This window comes from Mustela nigripes, chromosome 10 (assembly GCF_022355385.1).
Source record: "Mustela nigripes isolate SB6536 chromosome 10, MUSNIG.SB6536, whole genome shotgun sequence".
Classification (NCBI taxonomy): domain Eukaryota; kingdom Metazoa; phylum Chordata; class Mammalia; order Carnivora; family Mustelidae; genus Mustela; species Mustela nigripes.
The window spans coordinates 35,388,560-35,414,122 of NC_081566.1; the positions used below are offsets into that span (position 1 = coordinate 35,388,560).

Sequence of the window (25,563 nt, forward strand, 5' to 3'; positions counted from 1 at the left end):
ATGGATTTAAAAAGCTAGGGAAAAACAGAAATTAAACCCAAACAAAATTAAAAGAAGAAAAAGCAGAAATGAAATTTAAAAAATGCATAAAGAAGGGAAAAATAACAAATACCTACAGTTACCGAAAAGATACATAATATGATAACTTTAATTTTGAACAGATTTCATGGAGTCCTTTAAAAATAAAAAATCTGACAGCTCTATATTAAATAATATTTCACTGAAGTCTTTCTCTAAAGAAAATAAGTTCAGAGGGATTTATCAGCGAATTCCTCCAAATATTAAGAAGGAAATAATGCAGGGCGCCTGGGTGGCTCAGTGGTTTGGGCCTCTGCTTTCAGCTCAGGTCATGGTCCCAGGGTCCTGGGATGGAGCCCTGCATCAGTCTCTCTGGTTGGCAGGGAGCCTGCTTCCTCCTCTCTCTCTGTCTGCCTCTCTGCCTACTTGTGCTCTCTGTCTGTCAAATAAATAAATATTTTTTTAAAAAATAAGGAAATAATGCCAACTTTACATAAACTCCTCCATTTCTTTTAAAAAGATGTATTACTTCCCAAATAATTTTTGAGGCCAGCAGAGTCATAGTAACAAAACCTGTCAGGGGCATTACAAGAGGGGGAAAAAAGGAGAATGTCTAATCAACATAGGCCAAAAAAAAGACCAATCAGGAATGCAAGATCTCATATTAAAAAATCAATGTCATTTATCTTATTAATAAGGGAAAAAGATATGATCACCTCAATAAATGCAGGAAAAAAATCTGATAAAATTCAACACCTATTCATAACACTAAATAAATGAGGAATGGATGGTAATTTATCTGATAAACAGTATATAGAAAACATCATACTTTTTTAAGATTTTATTTATTTGAGAGAAGAAAGAGAACATGAGCAGGGGAGAAGGGCAGAGGGATAAGCAGACTCCCTGCTGAGCGGAAAGCTATGGAAGGGCTTAATCCCAGGACCCAGGATTATGACCTGAGCCAAAGGCAGGAGCTTAACTGACTGAGCCACCCAAGAGCCCCAGAACACATCTTACTTAATTATGAAATACTGAAAGCTTTTCCCTGGAGATTCAGAGTAAGACAAGGATGTCCACTACTCAGTATTTCTAATCATATACCACTAGTGATGTCAACCAAAGTAGTAAGGCCAAGAGGGAGAGAAAAGGATTTAGAAAGGGATAAATTAAATTTTCACTATTCACAGATGGCCAGTTTGTATGCCTAAAAAAATCCAAAAAAGAGATAAACTATGAAAATAACTTACAGCAAAGTCATTGGATAGAAAGTCAATATACAAACTCAACTGCATTTTTATACATCAGAAACAAATACAAATAAAAACAGTTTTCAATTTTGTATAAAAACATCAAATATCTAGGCACATATCTAATGAAAATGTGCGAGATATCTGCACTAAAAAGTTGTAACTTCTTTTTTAAGTAGGCTCCATGTCCAAGGGCCTGAGACCATGACCCTGAGACCAAGAGTCATATGCTCCACCAAATGAACCAGGTACTCCCCAAAACCATAACATCTTTGAACAACATTTAAAAGAACTTAAGTTAATGTACAGACTGTTCATGGATTGGATGATTCAATATTATAAAGATAATCAATTAAGGAAAAATTGACTATATAATTGAAAATGGAATATAATATTAATATAATGTTATATTATATAATTAGTATATATTAAATATATAATATATAACAATACATTGTAAAATATATATTAGAAAATATATAATTATATATTTTATATATAATTTATTTATATAATTATATAATTGTTATATAATTATTATATATTATAGGATTTGTATTATAGTATAATTATAATATATATTGAATATAATATTCAAGGACATTCTAATAAAATTCCAGCAGGTGTTTGTGTTTGGAAATTAGTAAGATATTTCAAAATTTGTCTAAAAACATAAAGGAACAAGAATAATAAAGACACCAAAAAAAACGTTGGATAATTTATAGTACCAGATATCAAGTCATAGTAATTTACATATATAGCAGTGGTGCAAGGATATACAAATAATACAAAAGAACTGAGCAAAGCCCAAAAAGAAACCACACATATATCATCACTTAATTTAAAACAAATATGCCAATGAAATGCTGTAAGGAAAGGATGGTCTTTACGATAAATGGTGCTCAGGTAACTAGAGAGCTACATGCAAAAAGAAGTTAAAAAGGAAATTTGATCTTTACGTAATAATGAACACAAAAGTAAATTACAGAAGGTTCATAATCTAAATATGTAAGTTAAAACAGATCTTCTAGAAGGTAACAAAAAAATATATTAACAACCTTGGAATAGGCAGAAATTTCTCAAAGAGGATACAGTAAAAAACTAACTAGAGGGCGCCTGGGTGGCTCAGTGGTTAAGCCGCTGCCTTTGGCTCGGGTCATGATCTCAGGGTCCTGGGATCGAGTCCCGCATCAGGCTCTCTGCTCAGCAGGGAGCCTGCTTCCTCCTCTCTCTCTCTCTGCCTGCCTCTCTGCCTACTTGTGATTTCTCTCTGTCAAATAAATAAATAAAAAATCTTAAAAAAAAAAAAAAAAACTAACTAGAAAAAAACCCCTGATACATGACTTCTAAAAAATTCTAAAACTTCATTCACTGAAAGATGCCATTACTAGAGTGAAGAGGGAAGCCACAGAGTAGAATGAATCTGCAATTTATATATCGAACAATGGACTCATCCAGAATACAGACATAACTCCTGAAGATGAATTAGAAAAAGACAAACAATCCAGTTTAAGAAAATCAACAGAAGAATGAATCAGGTATTCCAAGAAAGAGGATATTCAAATGAGTATATATGGGAAGGTGCTCAGTATCATTATTTTCACAGAGATGCAAATTAAAGCCACTTTGAGACAGTGCTACATATCCATCAGAATAGCGCAGAAAAAAGGCAATATCAAGTGTTGGTGAAAATAGGGAGCAACTGGAATTCTCATAAACCATATACTCACTGGTAAAAACACAAACTGCATAATTACCTTAGAAAACTGTTCAGTCATGTCTACTAAAGTAGAACATATATGCATATCTTATCAGCCAACAAACCTGGCCAGGCATATACACAAAAGAAATAAATGTGTATGTATAATGAAAAATCATGAACAAGAATTTCAGAGCAGCTTTATTCATAATACATCCAGGTAATTACAAACCAAGTGTCCATCAAAGTACAATGGATAAATAAACATTTTATCAATAAAATGGATAAAATTATTATGAAAATTAAAGGAAATAAACCATTTCCATGGATGAATATCACAGACATCATACTGAGTGAAGTAAACAACCCAAAAAAAAGTACATACTGTATGATTCCATTTATATCAAGTTCAAACAGGCAAAACTAATTAGTGGTGATAGAAGTCATAATAATGATTATTTTTCAAGGAGGTTATTAACTGGGAGGGACCAAAGAGGATACTTCTGCAATTCTGGTACTAGTAATATATTAATAATTTATATTAATCTAAGTGGTGTTTACGTAGATGTATTCACTTATAAAAATTCATTGAGGGGCACCTGGCTGGCTCAGTGGGTTAAAGCCTCTGCCTTCAGCTCAGGTCATGATCTCAGGGTCCTGGGATTGAGCACTCGCATCGGGCTCTTTGCTCAGCGGGGAGCCTGCTTCCCTTCCTCTCTCTGGCTGCCTCTCTGCCTACTTTGATCTCTGTCTGTCAAATAAATAAATAAAATAAAAATTCATTGAACTGTTCATTAAGATTTGGGTACTTTACATATAGTTTAAATAATTCTACCAAGTCTAAATTCAGGCCCTAAATTTATCAGCTTTAATGCCTGTTTTAAATGAATGCACTACATTTCAACAAGACTACTGCTGAGAACAGATCTAATCACTATTCTGAGAATTACAACAAGCAAAACGCATAACAGATGAGAGTAAGTCATCTGAATTCCAACTTATTTCCCTAATTGTGCGGTTTGAAAACATCAGATAGATTAGATGTCAGTCATAGGTAAATATGATAAATTCATTCATTCAACAAATACTATTAAGCACCTACTATTTGCAAGTCCTGGGTTAGGCACTGATCATATCTTCTCATCTGAACCATTAAGTACACTGACCTGGCCAAAACTGAAACCAATCCATTAGTTACAGCTCGCCTAGAGAAAGAATACATTAACAGAAAAGAAAAGGTCTATATGGGATCTAGTTAAGGGGATTCCAAAAAAACCTGAATCTGTTTCTTGAAAAAAGCAGTACAGATAATGCGCTAAGGGTATCCTGGCGAGGCAAAAGGAATCTGGGGAGCAAAATTATTCTGGTCACAAGAGAGGTACTAAGTTTAGCTTTACAAAACTAAAGATGATTCAGTATCCTTCACCATTTCCTTGATAAACTATTCCATAAAATTACTACTTAATTTTACTCTATAACTGTATTTAGCAATTTTTCTAGTTAATAAATTTAGCAACTCTGCTTCCTTGATTCGAGAAAAAGGATACCTTGGCTAATACACTATTCATTCTCTAGAAAGTGAATAATAATAAGCTGACATTCTCGTGAATCTATTTCCAGTGGTAATTATGAAGACTCCTAAGAGTATTTATAGCTCTCAGTGTACAGATATAAAAGTGAGTTAAATCTCAGGAATGGACTTGGGAATATGGTAACCTGTTTTTGGAAGGGTCACACTGTCTGGGTAGCCTGATGATTAAATTAACATTAGGAGTTGGCAAACTATGGCCCGAAAGCCGAATACAGCCTCTTGCCTGTTTCTGTAAATGAAGTTTTATTCGAATACAGCCATGTTTATTTGATTACACATTATCCAAAGTTGCTTTCATGCTACAGAAGCACAGTTGAGTGATAGAGACTGTCTGGGCCACAAAGTCTTAAACATTTTTTAAATTAAAAAAAAAAATTTTTTTTTTTTAAAAGATTTTATTTGACAGACAGAGATCACAAGTAGGCAGAAAGGCAGGCAGAGAGTGCGGGGGCGGGGGGTGTGTGTGTGTGGGGGGGAAGCAGGCTCCCTGCTGAGCAGAGAGCCCTATGCGGGGCTCATCCCAGGACGCTGAGATCATGACCCAAGCCAAAGGCAGAGGCTGTAACCCACTGAGCCACCCAGGTGCCCCACAGTCTTAAACATTTATTATTTAGCTCTTTACCAAAAAAGTTCACTGACCTCTGCTTTAGGTGATTTCTCCCTCTCGTTTCTTAACTGCCATAAACTTTATCTTATTCCGTGACTGAGTTCACTTCTGCAGTTTTCAATGGGCAGAGTGACTTGTCCCTAATTCCAATTGAGACATTCAGAGATGGAAATTCCACATTGTCACTGGTCACTGACTAATTACTATAAGTCAATGTTTTCAAAAACTTAATATAATCATGAAGCCCTTATTAAGTTTCTCCTCTTAAATAATTCCTGCAGTTCTACAATTCTTTTTTCTTTTTAAAAGATTTATTTATTTATTTGACAGATAGAGGTCACAAGTAGCCAGAGAGGCAGGCAGAGAGAGAAGGGGAAGCAGGCTCCCTGCTGAGCAGAGAGCACAGATGCAGGGCTCAATCCCAGGACCCTGGGATCATGACCTAGAGCCGAAGGCAGAGGCTTTAACCCACTAAGCACCCTGGTGCCCCAGTTTTACAATTCTTAAATCATTAATGGTCTTGAATTAACTTCCTGTAAGTTCATCTCTTTCAAACCATAAGCTTATTAAGCTTATTATTCATAAATAATATGGAAGATAGCATTAATATGGTTTCCTCATTTTATATTCCTATTTATGTACCCCCAAATTATGACTTTTTCCTTGGGGGGGTGTATTTTATTTTTAATAGCAGCACTGTACAAGTAATAAATGAAATTGCCCAAATCCAGTTATTTTCCACTCTGGTATTTATGAAATCAATTATTTTTCTCTTCTAGAACAATGGCTTGAGAAAGTCCAAATAAATATAGAACAAAACAGCCATAAATGCACAAATAAGTTGTTTTTTTTTTTTTTTTTTTTAAAGAAAGAAAGGTTAGGTTTAAGAAGGGAGTTGAGGGAAATGGGAAGGGGAGATGAACCATGAGAGACTATAAATTCTGAAAAACAATCTGAGGGTTTTGAAGGGGCGGGAGGGTGACAGGAGGGGGGAGCCAGGTAGTGGGTATTATGGAGGGCACATATGGCATGGAGCACTGGGTCTGGTGCATAAACAATGAATTCTGTTATGCTGAAAAGAAATTAATAAAAAAAATGAAGAGAAAAAAAAGAATTCTTAATTTCTATGGGAAGTCAAACAAGGACTATGACAACATCTAAGAAAGAATCCAACACAGTGTGTATTTCAAAATATGGCAGCATTACCAAGGGGGAACAAAGAAGGGTTTAGAAAATGGTATCTTCTGGAAAGCAGCTGAAACAAATCATTCTATTATAAACTACCTAAAATCACAACTCACTATGTGAAAAGGAAAGTATACAAGAGTAACCTGGTAAGGGAAATAAAAATCAAAACCACACTGAGATACCACCTCACTCTAGTCAGAATGGCTAAAATGAACAAGTCAGGAAACGACAGATGTTGGAAAGAATGTGAAGAAAGGGGAACCCTCCTACACTATTGGTGGGAATGCAAGCTGGTGCAACCACTCTGGAAAACAGCATGGAGGTTCCTTAGAAAATTGAAAACAGAACTACCCTATGACCTAGCAATCAAACTACTGGGTATTTACCCTAAAGATACAAATGTAGTGATTCGAAGGGGCGCATGCACCCGAATGTTTACAGCAGCAATGTCCACAGCAGCCAAACTATGGGAAGAACCTAGATGTCCATCAGCAGATGAATGGATAAAGAAGATGTTGTATATATACACAATGGAATAGTATGCAGCCATCAAAAGAAATGAAATCTTGCCATTTGCAATGACGTGGATGGAACTAGAGGGTATTATGCTGAGCGTAGTAAGTTCATCAGTGAAAGACAATTATCATATGATCTCAATGATAATGAGGAATTGGGAAGCAGAGTTGGGGCTTGTGGGGTAGGGAAGGAAAAAATGAAACAAAATGGGATCAGGAGGGAGACAAACCATAAGAGACTCCTAATCTCACAAAACAGACTGAAGATTGCTGGAGGAAGGGGAGGTGGAGAGGGTGGCTGGGTTATGGACATTGGGGAGGGTATGTGCTATGGTGAGTGCTGTGAAATGTGTAAGCCTGATGATTCACAGACCTGTACCCCAGAGGCAAATAATACATTATATGTTAATACGAATAATTTTTTAAAAAAAGAGTAAACTGGTAAGAATCAAATCCTATCTGACTTATTCATTCAAAAGAGGAAAAAAAAAGGAATGTCTTCAGAGAGTTACACAGATACAGCACAAACATAAATATCCAGAAAAGGGGAGTATTAGAGCTAAAAGGTGAGTAAATTCCCCATGGAGAAAAATTTGCCCGAATTTTACAAAATAATATTCAAAAATATTGAAGCTTATAGAGAACTGAAGGGCAGAATATTACTCATCCATGACCTCAATTTTAATAAAGTAAGTAAAAATCATATGGGGAAAAGACAAAAAATTTAACCAAGAACAACCAAGTTTAAAAGTCCATATTTTACTCCTGAATAATTACACAAAAGTATAAATAAAATACCCATTAACTTTTACCTGAATGCGTCCGAAAATGCATTTCCAGACTTGATTTGCCTTTAAAAATTTTCTTACAAACATCACATTGATGAAAGGTTGCTTTATATCTAAGAAACATAAAAAGGGTAGAGTTTTCAATATAACTTTAATAATATAATGAAAAGAGGTTATAACACTTAAAAAGTTTACATGTAATTCTCACATTAATACAGCACAGAACTCCAAAGGAATGTAGAAATACTTTTAAAGTATCAAACTTACTTCTGGCTCTTCCTCCTCCAGTTACATTCAATAAGCAAATCTATAAAAAGAGGCCTTAGACTTTAAACCACTTAATTTTAAGATTTAAATCACTAAACTCCTGTAATATTATTATTTGCTATTATAAATATCAAAGGAAAAATTATAGGGACAGAAACAAACCAATTATGGGTTCAAGGAAGAAAAAAGGAGTTGAACAAAGAGGTCTGGCGGAAATTTAGGGGTGATGGACTACACTGTATCTTGACTGTGGTCATGGTTATATGACTACATGCATCTGTCAAAACATGCACAAAACTAGGAATTTCTCTGTATGTAGAGTATACCTTAGTCAAATTTAAAAAATAGATGCTGGGGCTGAATGAAGAGAAACTGCAGCAACTCAAAATGTGCCTCCATCAAAAAGGTGACACTGCTCCAATTGGTTCTCTTAATAACACAAATAATAAATATTACAAACTTGAAGCTAAATTTTATACTTAAATTTTAAAAGAACACAATATCAGAGCTTTATTTTTATCACAGATTAAAAGACATAAGAAGCTACAAGGTACTCAAATCTACCTTATCAAGCAGTAAAGTGCAGTACCTAAGAATATGTGTGTGTGATTTAAACAATCCTGGACTCCAATTTCATTGTGGGATTAAGACATTGTAAAATGATTAGCATTTAAGTGGTGGTTATTAGGAAACCTATCATCTCACCTTGGAAGTAATTCATATCTGATGAGCACATGCCAAACTAACTCAAACACAGGTTACTATAATGTTCTGTAAGACAGTTTGCTTTTAACCTATCTACTGAGTCTTACTGGAATGTTTAACGCATATCGTTACCAATATTCAACAGCAACAGTACGCCTAAGGTTTCAAATGCCACTCGTACTTTTCAAGCCATTCAACTCAACATTTACAAAGCGGCTACAAAAACTCCATGCAAGGTCCTGTCTTCCAGAAACTTACTTCTACTTGATGAAACATTTAAAAAGATAATCTAGATTTAGTGACTTGGGAGTGTCACTGATGAACTTAGCAAAAGACCTGTAACTAGTATACTTGTTTTGTCTTATTCTGTTCATATTCACAGTAATTACAAATGGAGATACAAACAGGGGCACACATAGAGAGACACAGGGGTCTTTTCTGCCCTGCATAGGACATTTAGCAATGCCTGAAGACATTTTTGGTTTTCACAACTGGGGCTAGGTAGGTGCTACTGCCATCTGGTGGACAGAAGTCAGGAATACCAATAAATAAACCTAAAGTGTACTGGCCAGCTCCCCAACAAAGAATTAGCCCGCCCAAAATGTCTAAATTGCTGTGACTAAGAAATCTTGGTCTATATTATGAACTGAGTGACTTTTTAAACACACATAAGCTCAAACACTTTAAGTGCCTCACAGTGAACATAAAATAAAGATAAAATCTACAAAGACCTCAATGGGTCAGGCCCTATGCATGTATCTGGGATTCTTCTTTCTCTTATGGATGTTAGAGTATGGGTTTTCAAGATAGGATTAATAAAAAGTTCCAAATGAAGTTGAGATGCCCACTGTGAAAAGGACTTAAAAATGGGTGGCTCAGTTGGTGAAGTTTCTGCCTTTGGCTCAAGTCATGATTTCTGGGTCCTGGGATTGAGTCCTGCATTGAGCTCCCTGCTCAAGGGGTGCCTGCTTCTCCCTCTCCCTGTGCCCTCCCTTAACCTGTGCTCTCTCCCTCTTTCTCAAATAAATAAAATTATTTTTTAAAAATGTCTATTGAGTTAGAAATAAGGAACTTACGCTGACAACAATTTAAGAGGTATTAGTAAAGTCAGAGATCACATCACAACAGCTTGTTACACTGAATGGAAAGTGGAGAAGTAGATATGGATACTGAAATAGAGACACCATTTTTAAATGTTTAAAAGGGAAGAAGAAATGTAGAAAATAATGGGTAAAAGGAGGGGTGCTAACCTTCATCACTCCACATTCTCTTCCTGGAAAATGGGCTTGAATGTATTCATGTATAAATCTTTATCCACAGGTCAGACTTCACTCCTGAGATTCAGACTTAGATTTACCTATCACATTTTATGTTTGAGTTTCTATTAAGCATCTCAAAGTCAATACACACCAAACAATTCATCATCTCCCTCTGTAAACTTAGTCCATCTTCTGTATTCTCTGTCTCAGTGGCTCATTTATCAAACATCCATTTGAAAAGAGGAACTCCTTGAGAACAGGAATTATCCATGACTACTCTCATTCTCTCAAAAAATTAAGTATTTTTCAAATAAACACCTTCTACTATTTATTACTAATGCTATTCCCTAGCTAGGCACCCACTATCTTTTTCCAAAATTCTAACAACTTTCTAAGTGGTTGATTTATTTCCCTCAATTTATCCACTACAAACCCAGCCTCCCTACACCAATAGTGATCTAACCCAAAAGAAATCCAACTGTGTCACCCTCTTGTTTAAAATCTCCAATGGCTTTGTATCACACAGGAATAAGTACTGGTTCCATAAAATGATATGCAAGGCTTCACATTCTAGATTCACCATTAGCCAGCCCTTGTAGAAAGTGGAACCTACAGGTTCTGGTTCCAAAATTACCTACGCCAGTAGATAGACCCACAGGCTCCTGCACCAGTGAGGGAATTCCAAAATTCTTTCATAAGGTTTCCAAGATCAAAGTTATTTTCAAAATAATACTGTAACATTATTTGCCTTTCTCGTTGTATTGGCATTTACACTAAAGACATATACAAAAAAAACATGGCAGGTAAAGGTGCTGGTATCTGAGCTCTGAACAAGGCAGTGGAACCAAAATGTACTAATGATGATTGTGCTCCTCACTGTCAGGCACTCACAAAAAGAAAAGAAAAATGTGGTAAAAGAGTTAAATTACTAATTTTACTAAGTTTCAACCTTTCAGACTGTGGCCTTTGTACTGTTCTCAGTCATGAAGGCACAAGGACACAGGGGCCCTTCTGCACACTGAAGTACATGTGTCTGAGGGATGAGCTGAAGGAACCACTTTCTTTATGAAATACCATTTTGCTTGAAAGAATAAAAGACAAGCCATGGTTACAGACTTGAGTATTTGGCAGATACTTTCTTGAAAATTAAAAGAAGTAAACCTGTTACTTCAGTATTGTCATCAGTGATAAAGTTTGAGCTTTCGAGCTAGTATAAAGATTTTGGAGAACTTGTGGCTGCCCTTGTCACATTGACAGCTTCCCAACACACCTTTCTGAGAGACTGGAGGCAATGTGATTTGTTGATCTGCTACTGGGAAATGTGCTAACATTTAGACAACTGGCATAACTTACTGAACACATATTTTCCAAATGACAAATGCATATTACAACTTATGCATAGGTTAAAAAATTCATTCAAGTAAAAGACCAAGAGACTGTAACAGAGTATGCAATTTCATTAATCTTGTTTCAGATTGCACCTTGCAACTATCTTGAAGAAACTAGCATTTAAATAGTTTTGGTGTAGCCACAATTATCTAAGACTGCTATACATCTAACTATGTATAGAGAGAGGCTGGATTTTCTTCATTTACTTCAAATAAAATAATGCATGGCAGTAATCCAACTGTCTTCTATTAAGCCAGCAGACAGATTTACATATGGGCATATTACTATATGGCAATATTATTATTTTTAAGTGAATTAATAAATAAGTACTTAATTTTTTCTCAACTGAATTTCTAATACATTTACATAACTTAAATAATGTAATTTTTATATTGTAATTTATATAATAAGAGCTCCTGAGATACTGAACAGTTTTTAAAAGTATAAAGGAGTTGAGAAAAAGTTATAGAATCTCAGAAGCAAGTGAGTCTGCAGTTCAGTCTATTTTCCATCCATTCATACAATATGTAGAATTTCTTATTTCCTTCTTTAAAAAAAAAATATTTTATTTATTTTTTTTATTTGAGAGAGTGCACCCAATCCACAGGAGAAACAGAGGAAGAGGAACAAGCAGACTGCACTGAGCAAGGGACCTGACGCTGGGCTTGATCCCATGACCCCGAGATCACGACCTGAGCCAAAATCAAGAGCTGGATGCTTAATTGACTGAGCCACCCAGGTGCCCCCTTATTTCCTTTTCGATACAGCATCATATGTATCTTTCTATTCTAGCACTTAATAAGATTCCTATTATCTCACGAATATAAGAATTCAAGACTATAATGAATACACTGACTCACTGAATCACTGAATAAAATCAGTGAAAGAAAATATAAACCAGTATATGGAAATATAAAAAACAGATACAAATCAGCACTTCCTACTCTTCTTCAAAATGGTCTATCACACACTACATTTAAATATATTATGTATATTTCGTTGATCATGCTCAGTATATTAACCTAAGCTTCTTGGCACCCTGGACCATGTCTATTACTTAGCATTTGTTCCAACATTTAGTCCAAGAACATGGATTCTCTGAACATTTTACACTCAACAACTCATCTCAGTTAAACTTTGACTAAACCTTATTAAAAATTTGGTGATGAAAATAAAAAGAGAGACCAAAAAAACAGACTTTTAGAGAATAAACTGGTAGTTATCAGAGAGAGATGGGCAGGCGGAATAGGTGAAACAGGCTGGGGATTTAGAAGTACATTTATCATGATGATCACTGAATAATGTATAGAATTGTTGAATTACTATATTATATATCTGAAACTAATATAATTGTATGCTAAGTATATTGGAATTACAAAAAAAGTTGGTGTTTAGGACAGCACATGCCTCCTTCAAATAAAATACCACTTTAAATGCTCAGTGTGCTTAAAAAGAAATTAAATTCTGACTAGAAAGTGTCTCAATAATTGCTCTTATTAAGTATAATATATAGGCAGCACACTTATATTTTTAGGTAAGAGACACAGCAACCAAAGATAAATGATGAGATCAGGCGCGTTCAGGGTGGTATGGCCATAGACAACCAAAGATAAATGAAATGCCCAAAGAATTTCTAGATTTTATATTAATCATTAACTTCAATGTCTACCATCTTTAGCCTAAGTCAAATGAAAACAAGTAAAACAAAAATGTTTCATTCAGTTCCTTTAGGTCTGCAGAGAAGGAACAGAAGCCAGAAAAATAGAGCTAGTTAACTTACCCCAGCTAAACAAAAAAAACTATGAAGCAAGTTATAACTTTCCTCTAACTTACACTTATCCAATGTAGTAATCAAATTGCTTTTTCACTTACTTTTGCCACACCTTCTCTCCCAGGTGTACACTTTTGTAATGAACAGTGAGATGATCCCTACGACCAAAACATTTTCCACATTCTTCACACTGATGAGCCTTCTCACCTTAAAGACCCAAATATTTTGATTATAATATGCACTTCACTTTTACCTCCAGAAATATTATCAAACAGTAAGATAACATAGTGGGAAATATAACAGAAAAGTAAAGCCACCCTTTATTCTGGGCTATTTGCTTTATATTCTTAATCAAATCTCTTTCTTCAGTGAATCTATGCTTATTTTCATGGATGTGAGCCCTTTTCCCTCACTTGGAAAAGAAACCACTTGGATTTTTGCTGTAGATTTCAAATCTTACGTTTCAACATAACACAGCAAAATAAATGAAATTACTTCAAACCTCAGTAACTTTCTGGGAGTAGAGTAGGTCTATATGTCAAACACTTCAAATGAAAATATAATGAATCAAGAAGAGGCTGTTTTACTGTTGATAAAAAGGACCTGAACATTTTCAGATCTTTGCTGTATTTTTTTTTAAGGATTTCATTTATTTATTTGAGAGAGACAGTGAGCAAGAGAGCACAAGCAGGATGGAGGAGTAGGAGGAGAGAGAGAAGCAGACTCCCCATTGAACAGGGAGACCGACAAGGGGCTCAATCCCAGGACCCTGGGATCACGACCTGAGCTGAACGTAGATGCTTAACCAACTGAGCCACTCTGGCACCCCTCTTTGTACTTCATTTTTAAAGTATTTTTTATCTGTGGGGATTTCACACATTTATTTGTAATGAGCCAAAATATAAATATGATGTAAAATTCCAGATGAGTCCCACTTCTCATCTCTATTCTTATATTCAGTTACAAAGGCTTGCCTTTAAAAACCACTGTCTTAACTTAATCCAGTATGCAATTAAAGCATGTGATCTCTAGAATTAGGAATTTAGAATTCTCCTCCTGAAAATGAAAATGTGTAATTTCAGTGAAAATGTCACCAGACTGTTAGCATCTCTTAAAAGTATTGATAACAACTGCACCCTGCAACCTCACTGAGATCATGTAAGAAAATAATTAAAATAATAAATAATAAATAAAAATAATTTTCATACTTTATATTTAGATTATGTTTATAATAATAATAATCACCTGTTCTACTGTGCTCATAGATGGCTCCTTCCCATTATTGTGCTCATATAGTTGACTTTCTAAGCACTTCCTGAACGTCAATCCAGAGGAAAATATTGAAAGAAAGCCCCAGAATATAAAAATTATAAATATGGTATAAAGATCTGAAACTGATCAGGATTATTAAGGTACTCTTTTCCAAAAACAGGGTTTTAAAAATTCCTATTACATAAACTTTAAAACCCAACTATAATCATTTCTCTTCAAATACATTTTGCTAACCAATTATTACAGACATCCACATAATATATAAAATGCAAATTTTGAGAATTTGATTAAAATAAACATCAAAATATAGTCTATAGTCATAACAGGTAACCAAATGATTAAAATTACAGTGAACAAAAACAAAATTATGTTCCTTTCAGATATTTAAAAAAAAGTTTTCAGAATCAGCATTATCAATGATAAATTATCAAAATGATAGCCAACATAAGCATGATGTAGTATGTTCTCTAGTAGGTTCTTTTTCAAGGATTTTGTAAACATCATTACAAAGTACCTGAATGTATTTTTTTGTGCTTTGTAAGATGGTCATGACGAATGAACGTTTTCCCACATTCATCACATTCATATCTTTTATCATCGTGATGTACTCGTAAGTGAAGTCTATAAAGAAAAAAAAGTTGAAGACCATAAAAACTGGTGACACCAAAGGAAAAATCTTGATTAACTCTAACTAAGGGAAACTGGGTTGTATACTCACCTACCTTCATACATTATTTGCTCCACTTCTATGACTTTCATCTTTCCCCACTCTCTTACTACCTAACTCTGGGGTTTCTACTCATCTCTTTCAAAAAATGAAACACCTCAACATCTGCACATACACTATGTCTCCAAGACCTTCCTTCCTGACCTAGATCCTCAATCTACTTCACTGAACATACTAAATGTCTAGGGTCACTATCTGACTGGTGGAGTTTCAGAGACAGCAGAAGTAGGAATGAGCCGGGAGGAATCAGAATCAGACAAATGGGTAAGTGACTTACACTCATGATATAGCAAATAATTAAGAATTAACCCTTCTCTTTACAACTGATACCACTTACAAATCAACACATGAGAATTTAGTAAATTTTATAAGTAATGAACTTTCTGACAATTACATTTTGTTACTTTTTTCACACTAATCACTTTGGTTGTAGTTCATTTTATAGTCATTTTATAGTGTAGTTCATTTTATAGTCACCCAAAGATAGATTATAAAAGGTTTAAATTATTAAAATTCAATTAACTTGAATTATTTTTAGCACCATAATCCTCCACCTATAAATATCCCAGTGAAATGAATAACTTTCCCATTCAAGTTGCCAAAACAGATATTGATTCCATAACAAAAGATGTAGTTCATCTACATCTAACTACATGTAAAATTAAAAAATTTTTTTAAAAAGAGGTAAATAATAAGTGAAAGTGCAAACATTAAAGCCTTAAGATTAAAAGCCCCAAGAGCATTATTAAACCTGTAAAATGTACACATGTTTCACAGAAGGTAGTTAATTATTTATTCAGGAAAAAGTCAACTTTTCATAGACTGGAAATGTGGTCTGGTATTCAGCTATTAAAAACAGTTAGACAGGTTACAACTAATACACAGAAGATTTTCCAACATTTAGAGTCTTAGAGTTTTCAATTTTGCCATATTTCATACTGAAATATTTTCAGATGATCAAGAGTAATGAAATATACTAAGGTTAGAATATCAGAGTTTTAATGAGCTTTGATTCAAAGAAAAGTAATGCAATACACATTTAAATGACAGTTACTTGGACAGTAAAGCATTTAGCAAACTTGGTGATGAAATATTTAATATTTTGCACTATAGAATAAAAGACTATTAAAAGTTGTAATGTTGGGGAAAGTCTGTAAGTAAAGTTTTTTGCATAACTTTATTTATTGTAAGTGCTAAGAAATGTTTTAATTCAACAAACAACTAATGCAATGATAAAATGGAATTACAATAATTTATCTTACCTAATATAGGGGGAAAATGGCTTGACTTACCTGTATGAACTTCCATGACGGAAACTTTGCCCACAGATACTACACAGATGAGGTTTTTCTCCACTGTGGATTCTCAAATGTTCTTTCAAAGTAGTCCTGTGTTAAAAAAAATATACATTTATCTAAAGACATCTATTGTCAATATTTATATTAAGGAGGTTTCAGGGATGTCTGGGTGGCTCCGTCACTTAAGCATCGGACTCCTGATTTCAGCTCAGGTCATGATCTCAGGGTTGTGAGACCAAGCCCTGCATAGGGCTCCATGCTGAGTGTGGAGCTTCCTTAAGATTCTCTCTCTCTCCCTCTTTCTCTGCCCCTACCCCTGCTTTCATTCTCTCTCAGGCACGATTTTCAGAAAGCTTACTAGAAAGATATTCAAGCTAACAGATCTTATGTCAATTTTCCCTTTCTCCTATAGTATTTTCGCTTTTTATTAGGTTAGTCTCACCAGTGCATAATCATGCCTGTTTTGTCTCTTTCCTTTAAAAACACATACACATACACAAAATTAACTTTGGCTTCCTTTGCCACCAACTTAAGCAGCTATCAAGAAGTACAACAAAAGGGGCGCCTAGGTGGCTCAGTGGGTTAAGCCTCTGTTTTTGGCTCAGGTCGTGCGTGATCCCAAGGTCCTGGGATCCAGCCCCACATTGGACTCTCTGTTCTGCAGGGAGCCTGATTCCCCCTCTCTCTCTGCCTGCCTCTTTGCCTACTTGTGATCTCTCTGTCAAATAAATGAATAAAATCGTTAAAAAAAAAAGTACAATAAAAAATGCTCAACTGTACTACTGCGTTAGGTAAAGCTGATGTGAATTTTAGCAGAGAGAATTTAATAATATATAAACAATCCAGTTTATCAGTACCATTCCTTTCAAATATGTGCTCAGTAATCTGTGAAAAGAATGTTTTAGGGCAAAGGAAGCTTTACAAGTCCTTGTAACTTCCAGATGCCAATGTGAAAAAGAACAACCATATAAAGAATTCAATTACTGTCATTCCTAAATCCTCCAGCCCTACTAACCTGGGATGGACTTGTTAAAATAAAAAACAGAGATTAGCCTTGAAAATTCCCTGAGCAGACAAGTCCCACAAACAAAGCCTAACGTAGCTTATTTTGCAAGGGTAACTTGTGCTGGGTCATTTGTTTACGCCTCTGAAAACCACAGGCAAAACCTAAACCCTTTCCCAAGGCTGATGTGAGGTAACCATTAACCCATTCCCTATCACTTAAGAAAATCCTGATGTCACAACCAACCACTGTAAAGAATAATCAGTCACTGCTTTCTCACTGTATAAGCTGCATAAAACAACATACCTGAGTCTCATTCTGTGTTTTGGTTGGAGTGTTCCTGGTTTGCAAACTCTCTTTTTATAGATGCACAATAAGGTTTTACTAATTACTACTTTGGTGATGCACTGGTTTTACTTCTGTTACTTCTGAACAGGGTATTGTCCAACCATTGCTGCTCCAAACACACAGCTAGCATTTCCTATAGTTCTAACACTCAGAAATTTCCTTCATATGTAAAGTTCTGAGTAAGGACAGCGAAGTTATTTTGGGAGGAAAGACAGTAAAAGGCAATGTGTCTGACTTTGGCAGGCTTTTTACTGTTTCTACTACTTGCATTTATTTTAATCCCACATCTAGTTAGTATTAAGGCTGAACCTGAAATGAAGGCAGACCTATGCCAGTAGATGGTGCTCTTCTACAAGGCCCACTTGACAGGAGCATCTGCAGGTATATTCTGCTTTGTAGAAATTATCCCTAGAACTATTCCAGACTCCTACCTATTAGGTAATTAAAAGTGAAAAGATAGAGTGCTTTAATTTTTGGTTTGCTTTTTGTTTTATAGAAAGACTTTTAAGAAAAAAGAATGTATAATGCATAAAATGAACTATATCCATCTGTAAGTTTTCATGTAAATATAGCATACTGATTTTCCTATTTTACCATCATATCAATTTGGTATTTTAAGATAGTGGCACTTCTAATGTTTTAAAATTATGGAACTCTCATTTAATGAAGGCTATAAAATGTATACATATTTTTAAAAGACATCTATTATTACACTTCAATGCAGGACGAGGCCTAGAACATTGTTATACCTTAGAATGCCTCTACGTATTCCTCCTTGATTTCTCAGAGATAACTATTTATGTTAACCATTCCCTTTCTTCTTTGTTTTACTACCTAGCAGTATATATATACTACGTATTTTTGAAAAACAGTAGCAAGCACAAATCTAACAATATTGCTACTATTAGGTAAAGAGCCTACAGAAATAGTACGAACAGTGTCTCTGTATCAAAGTCTGGCTGTAGCTTGCCTGAGCATTGGCAAAAGCCCTTTCCAACATGTCAGCAGGTAAGGTCAAAAAATGAATACTGGAAAAGAGGGTACATCACAATTAGAGCATCTGACTATCTAGAATGGATCAGGTACTAGAAGTCCGACAGAAATACAGCCAACGTAAATAGGCTGCTGTATATATTTTGCTTCTAAGCTTACTATGAACTACGTCTAATTTTCAGAGACAGGTTGAAAAAGAACATTTCTGTGAAATGAAACAAGTATGGTTAAATCAAGAAGCAAGGAATAAATACAATAGTAGGAACCTCATTAGCATGCACATACTATACAGTGGCAGAGTACAGGTGACAATTTGAATCAGGGAGAAGGAAATGGGGAACTGCTATTCATTGGGTACTTTCAGTTGCACAAGATGGGTAAATTCTAGAGGCCTGCTGTACAACATTATGCCATAACACAATAATAATACTCTATTAGTAACTTAATACTATATTATAACTTAGTAACAATACTGTATTGTACACTTAAACATTTGTTAAGAGGGTAGACCTCATGTCAAATGTTCTTACCACAGAAAATAAAAAATAAATTTTGGGATCAGACCTACTCTCGCATTTTGTCCCCTATTTAAAAGAGGCACATGCCAGCAGGGATCTTAGCAATGACAACTTCAGTCTGTCCCATGGCATTACTACTACTAGTGTGGGCTGACTTCCCATTGTTACACATGTTGCCCATCTGACAACTTGGAAACTTCATGCACCATCCTCCTATGAATTCCCTTTGCCTCTTTTCAGGATTAGAATTTCTATCTCCTGAAGCCCTGGTCTTCCTCTTCATCGGTTTATGTTCTCATTCTGGTGAATGAGAATTCAGCTGCTTCACGAGAAGGAATACATCAAAGGCCACTTTCTGATGTCACAAAAAATGTCTTAATAATCCTCAGACCTGATTGTCAGTTTGACTAAGAACAGAATTCTAGCTGGAAATAAGCTTCTTTAAGAATCTTCAAAGTCGGGGGGGTGCCTCAGTGGCTCATGGGTTAAAGCCCCTGCCTTCAGCTCAGGTCAGGATCTCAGGGTCCTGGGATTGAGCCCCACATTGCATCAGGCTCTCTGCTCAGCAGGGAGCCTGTTCCCTAACCCCCACCCTCTCTCCCCCTGCTTCTCTGCCTACTTATGATCTCTGTCAAATTAATAAATAAAATCTTAAAAAAAAAAAAAAAAGAATCTTCAAAGTTGGGGCGCCTGGGTGGTTCAGTGGGTTAAAGCCTCAGCCTTTGGCTCAGGTCATGATGATCCCAGGATCCTGGGATCAGGCCCCACATCCGGCTCTCTGCTCAGTGGGGAGTCTGCTTCCCCCTCTCTCTCTGCCTGCCTCTCTGCCTACCTGTGATCTCTCTCTACCAAATAAATAAATAAAATATTAAAAAAAAGAAAATCTTCAAAGTAACACTGTATCATCTTATTTCTAGTGTTGCTGTTCAGGGAGATGTCTAAGTAATTCTAATTCGTAACTCAGTATATGTAACTTTTTTCCCCTGAACAATTAGAAGCATATAGAAGCTTCACTTTGTCCCCAGTGTTCTGAAATACCACAGTGATGTATCTGGAAGTAGGTTTATTTTCATCTGATGCCCTAAGCATTTGATGGATAATTTTAGTCTGGCAACACATATCCTTCAGTTTTGGGAAATTATCTTGAATTATTCAGTGACGATTTTTCCCTTGCTATTTTCATTGTTTGCTCTTTCTTTCTGGACCTCTTGACTGTTCTCTAACCCTTATTTTACAATTGTTTAACTTTTTGTTCTTTATCTTTTGGGAGATTCCCTCAACTTTGTTCTTTAATTCTTTGTTCTTCAATCCATTAAGGTCTTCACTTTGTCTATTATGCCTTGAATGTCAGAGAGCTCTGATCTGTTACAGCATCCTGTTCTTGTCGAATGGATTCTAGATCTTCAACTAAGGCTATTCATAATATGAATATTTTTCTCATGAAGCGCCCAGTTGTTTACGTATTTTCTTGCAAGTTTTCTTCTTTCTGAATAATCTGTTTCCTTCAAGGTTTTTTTTTTTTTTCTTCTTCTTCCTGACTATGTTAGAACCTAGCTTCCATGTTAAATGTTTTCCTTCTGTGTTTAACTCTTCTATCTGTCTGTGACTATGTGTGATAGACTAAAATGCAGACGGCACAATAAAAGAGCATGCAGGAGTGGGCCTTGATGACTAGGCTTCACAGTAGGTGACCAGAGTGTACTATTTGTTAGGGAATATATTTGCCCTTTGGTTTTTCAGATTGTCAGGGAATTGTTCTCTAATCTACTGCCTGGGGGCTAAAATCTAAAATCCAAAATCTCAGCAGGGATAAGGCCTGGGACTCACTGCTTTCAGCATTCAGAATACATTCATCATGTAACAACACTGTATCTTTTAAGTTGGGATAGGGGTAGGTGCTCAGCAGCAATGACCTGTATGGGTGGCAGAAGAAAATCCAAATAATCTAACTTCTAAGAAGTTTTTACTCTAGTGTTCCCTGTTCTGCCTCTCCTTTGCCCTCGTTCCAGATGTACCTGATATTGCCCACTCCTATACCTTTAGTGGATTCTATGATGTAAACCATGTTCTTGATTTCTCCAATGCCACCTTAGGATTTATTTTCTTAGATCTGCTAAGTCAGTTTCCACTGATCAATCTGCTTTCTAGCTTCCAATCTGTGTTACTCTTGTCACACTTCTGTTCTGTTCTCCCTGTCTTTGTAGCTTACTGTCTTTTAAGTGAGTCTACCAGTCAATAACCTTTAACGTAGTTTTAGTGGGGTTTCAGAAAGAGACAAAGTGATATCTATGTGAAATGTATCATCTAGGGGCACCTAGGTGGCTCAGTTGGTTAAGCCTCTGCCTTTGACTCAGGTCATGATCTCAGGGTCCTGGAATAGAGCCCTGCATCAGGCTCTCTGCTCAGCAGGGAACCTGCTTCCCTCTGTCTCTGCCTGTCTCTCTGCCTAACAGTGATCTTGCTCTGTCAAATAAATTAATAAAATCTTTAAAAAAAAGAAAAAATTTACCATCTAAACCTGCATATCCTTTCATACCAACTTCTATAGCATTTTATGTTATTTCTTCTTGTGTCCTTAAATTCCAAATTAAAGTATAATTTAAGTATATTTGGCCTTACCCTAATCCTTATAAACTATATTCATTAATTATTTCTATATAACGGGTACCAGGATTTTTCTGGGTGTATAGATAATTCCTCACCTTTCTCGTACTGATTTTCCACAGATAAAGCAAGTCCATTTTCTCTTTCCACCGTGGGTACATTCTATATGGCGTTTCAAATTTCCAGTGTCATTAAACTGGCGACCACATATATCACATGGAAAAGGACCTAAAAAGGAAAGAAAAGTGTATATTTAAAATTTAAAGAATAGATACTAAATTAAATTAAATAGGTATATTATGAATATTTATCTACCACTGTAAATGTATGTATTATAATACAATGCAGTTATTCACTTAATAGTTTTTTCTTCTCTTTAGATTGTTTATTCCTAAAAGTCAAGTTACAATCATACCTGTATGCCTAGAGCTGAGTTTAGGGTATGGCATCTAATATAATAAATGCTGTATAATCTAATGGGTCAATAACCTGAAATGGCCAATTCCTAGTTTGAAATCAGACTGGAACAAAGTAAAAAAGGTTACATATCAGATTTCTGGGAAAAGAAGGTACTGAGAAACTTTGGAAGAATAAACAAAGGACTTTAGAGAGTTCATAAACTGGAAATGAACTGCTGTTCCTCAAAAACACAAATTTTTAATGATGTTGCCTAGACTGAAAATATTGTAGATCTACTGTGAACTTTAATGAGAAATTAATCGTAACTGAAAAACGGGAAGAAAATGGCATTTGGAGACTGAAATTCAGAAGCATGTCTATAAGCAGAATTGTTCAGTAGCCGCAGTAGTTTTGGGGGAGTTTCAACATATTTTTGAGAGATGACCTCAAAATATATTAAGTATCTTTAACATATTCTCATTTAAAATCTCTAATATTTCATCTTCCATGAGGTCTGAGCCCTTTATTCATTTATTAACTAATTCAAGAAGTATTTATTGATTCTTAATTCATATCTAGCACCGGGTTAAGTAAAGTAGTGAGTGCTACGGAAAATCCCTCTACCTCCTCTTACAACCCTCTCTCACCCCAGAAAAAATTCCAAGAAGGTGGAAAAAAAGAGATTCTGTATTTGCACAGTTAAAAGATAAATAGATGAAGCAAATAAAAGTGAGATGAGTATATTATGGCAAGTGTATGTTAGGCAAACAGTGAAATAATTGTATCTATTCCTGAAGGCTCCAGCTGGGTAAAGAAAGGAGCATTCTCTTTCATGTTCAGTTATCTACCAGTCCATCAAAGGAAATACTGATGTTCTTTCCCCTATATTAAATACCCAGTTTTGCATGCAGTTAAACCTCCTTGAACTTGTATTTATGAAGCTATGCTCAGAAATTAATAAATCAGTTTTCATGTCCTCTAAATAGGATAAAATTAGAAGATTTGACTTTAAAGCCAACTATGATTTTTATACTTATACACAGAGATATAGTAAATATTCTTCTACCCTAACTGTTCAGACTGTATTTCTTAGAAATTTCTCCCTCTGATTTATAGAATATATAATCCGAATGTATGTCCTTGAATAACCTAAAGCAGTAATACAAACAGCAGTAATTACACTGTCTGTAATACACAGTAATATACACGACCATCAGCATCAGCATCACCTGCAAACGTGTTAGAAATGCAGATTCTTGGCCCCCCTCAGACATGAACCACTCACCTAATATACAGTGATTCAAGTAAACAGAAGCATAGAGGTGTGATGTATGTATACATAAAATGTATATACTACATATTATATATATATATGTACAAATAGTATACATATATAAAACATATGCACATAGTTCTAGTTCAACCACCTTTTCAGGAATGCCTTCTTCAGTAATTCTAACTGCTATCAGTTCAAGGATCTGCTTGTATAATTTTACTGATAGGAAAATAACTATTGTGCAAGATAAGTCACTTCAATTTATAAGTTCCAATACTTTATAAAATTTCTAAATTGAAACTAAATTTATACCTTAGGATATTCACTTGATAGTCTTATAATGTCTATGTATTTACTAAATGATACATTTAACAAATGTTGAAATAGAAAATCAGGAACAGAAAAAGGAAGTGGAAGCAACTATGTTAACCATAAAAATTACTATGTTTTGCATGTTTCTATAACAAGAGACAAAGATTACCTATGGTTTTCATCTCAAAAAGGAAGAAGCCCCCAATTCCCCAAAAGAAATTCTTTTTCCTAGAACTAATGTATAAAGAAATTTCTCACATGGAACATGCGATCATAAATATGTCTCTAAGTACAGTTCTAGTTAGTATAAAAACTGCTTCATATGATGGCTTCTTAGAAATGCTAAGATGAAATACTCTGATAGAACAACTTACTAAAGGCCAATCAAAAAGTACTAAGAAAATACTCTTCCCGCATACATGTCTCATATAATAAAATTGCAAAGACTAAAGGTTCCTTATAGCACAATTGTTCTACCTTTCCCAGACAAATTATTGCAAGGCTCTTTCAAATAAGTTTAAGACCCTACGTCACCGTAATTACCCACCTCTTGAGAATGTACTTCTCAATATCCCTCTTGAATGTGGTATTCAGAAATGAATGCAATATTCCAGATGAAATTAAAATCAGTGAGATAATTACCTCCCTGATTTTGAACAACAGATTTTTATTAATATAGTTTAAAACTATAGTGGTTTTTGTCAGCAATTTTCTTGGTTCAGATTGTGCCTAAAAACCTTCTGCTTTTAAGCCCATCTATAGAGGAGTTCGACTTCTGTACCGTTTTATAGTTCTGCAATCCTCAATGACTAAAAGTCAGATAATTCCCATGTTTATGACTTTGTATTTACTCTTAATTAATTTTAACTTAATTTATTTTAACCTTTTCTATAGCCCAAGATTTTTTTTACATTTTTATTTCCTGCCATATCAACTACCCCTGCCAGCTGTCATCCACAAATTTTTCATAAGCACAAAGTATATATTTTTATCTAAGTTGTCAATAAAAAAACATTGACTAGGACAGGCAAAAAGCTGCTTTCTGCTTGGAAGGCAGCTATGCTTACCACTATACCACCAAATGCTGCAAAGCAAACAGCCTCTACTTTGGACTAGAGTAATTCCTTATCAGTATTAACTGTCATAAATGTACCTAACTGTACTACCATCTAGCACACACTACCATCTAGCACACAAGTTTCCACCGTGGCCATAGCATTAGACAGAGGTTTCATCAAACACAATACGGAATTCTGCATATACTAGGTTCATTTCATTTCCTGAGAAATGAGTTTTTTCCAAAACAAAAATGCCTTATTCAAGCACTCACAGACCTATCCAACAATCAACTGTGAATAAAAATAGTTTATGACCACAGGCACATCTGCCACCAAAACAGAACTTAAACATAAACTTAAACATATTTAGTTGTCAGTTAGCAGGAACGCAACAAGACCAGTGTTCCTCCCAATTTATCTGACTTCCTTCTCCTACGTGGTTCAATAGCAGCAGGCTCCTCGAGCATTATGTGATAATCAATAATTACTATGACTGGGGTGCCTGGGTGGCTTAGTCTGTTGATATTGATCTTGACTCTTGATTTCAGCTCAGGTCATGATCTCGGATTTATGAAACTGAGCCGCATGTCAGGCATGCAGAGTCTGCTTGAGATTGTCTCCTTCGCCCTCTGCCTCTCCCTCCCGCAAAATTAATAAAATCTTAAAATTAAAAAAATAATTGCCATGACTGTTCTTAGGAAAAGTAAT

General features: G+C 35.2%; 1 protein-coding gene across 3 annotated transcripts in view; it reads right to left on the bottom strand.

Moving 5' to 3' along the window:
• Positions 1–25,563, bottom strand: part of ZBTB41 (zinc finger and BTB domain containing 41) — a 48,958-nt gene that overhangs the window by 10,573 nt on the left and 12,822 nt on the right. For 2 of the 3 annotated variants that reach the window (XM_059413036.1, XM_059413038.1), the window contains exons 6-10: positions 21,909–22,038; positions 16,339–16,434; positions 14,834–14,940; positions 13,149–13,254; positions 7,681–7,769 (exon numbers count right to left, since the gene is read on the bottom strand). In XM_059413036.1, the coding sequence (XP_059269019.1) occupies positions 7,681–7,769; positions 13,149–13,254; positions 14,834–14,940; positions 16,339–16,434; positions 21,909–22,038 (528 nt within the window). Of the gene's footprint in view, positions 1–4,147; positions 4,173–7,680; positions 7,770–13,148; positions 13,255–14,833; positions 14,941–16,338; positions 16,435–21,908; positions 22,039–25,563 lie in introns of those variants that run through there. The other variant, XM_059413039.1, reaches the window with a different exon arrangement.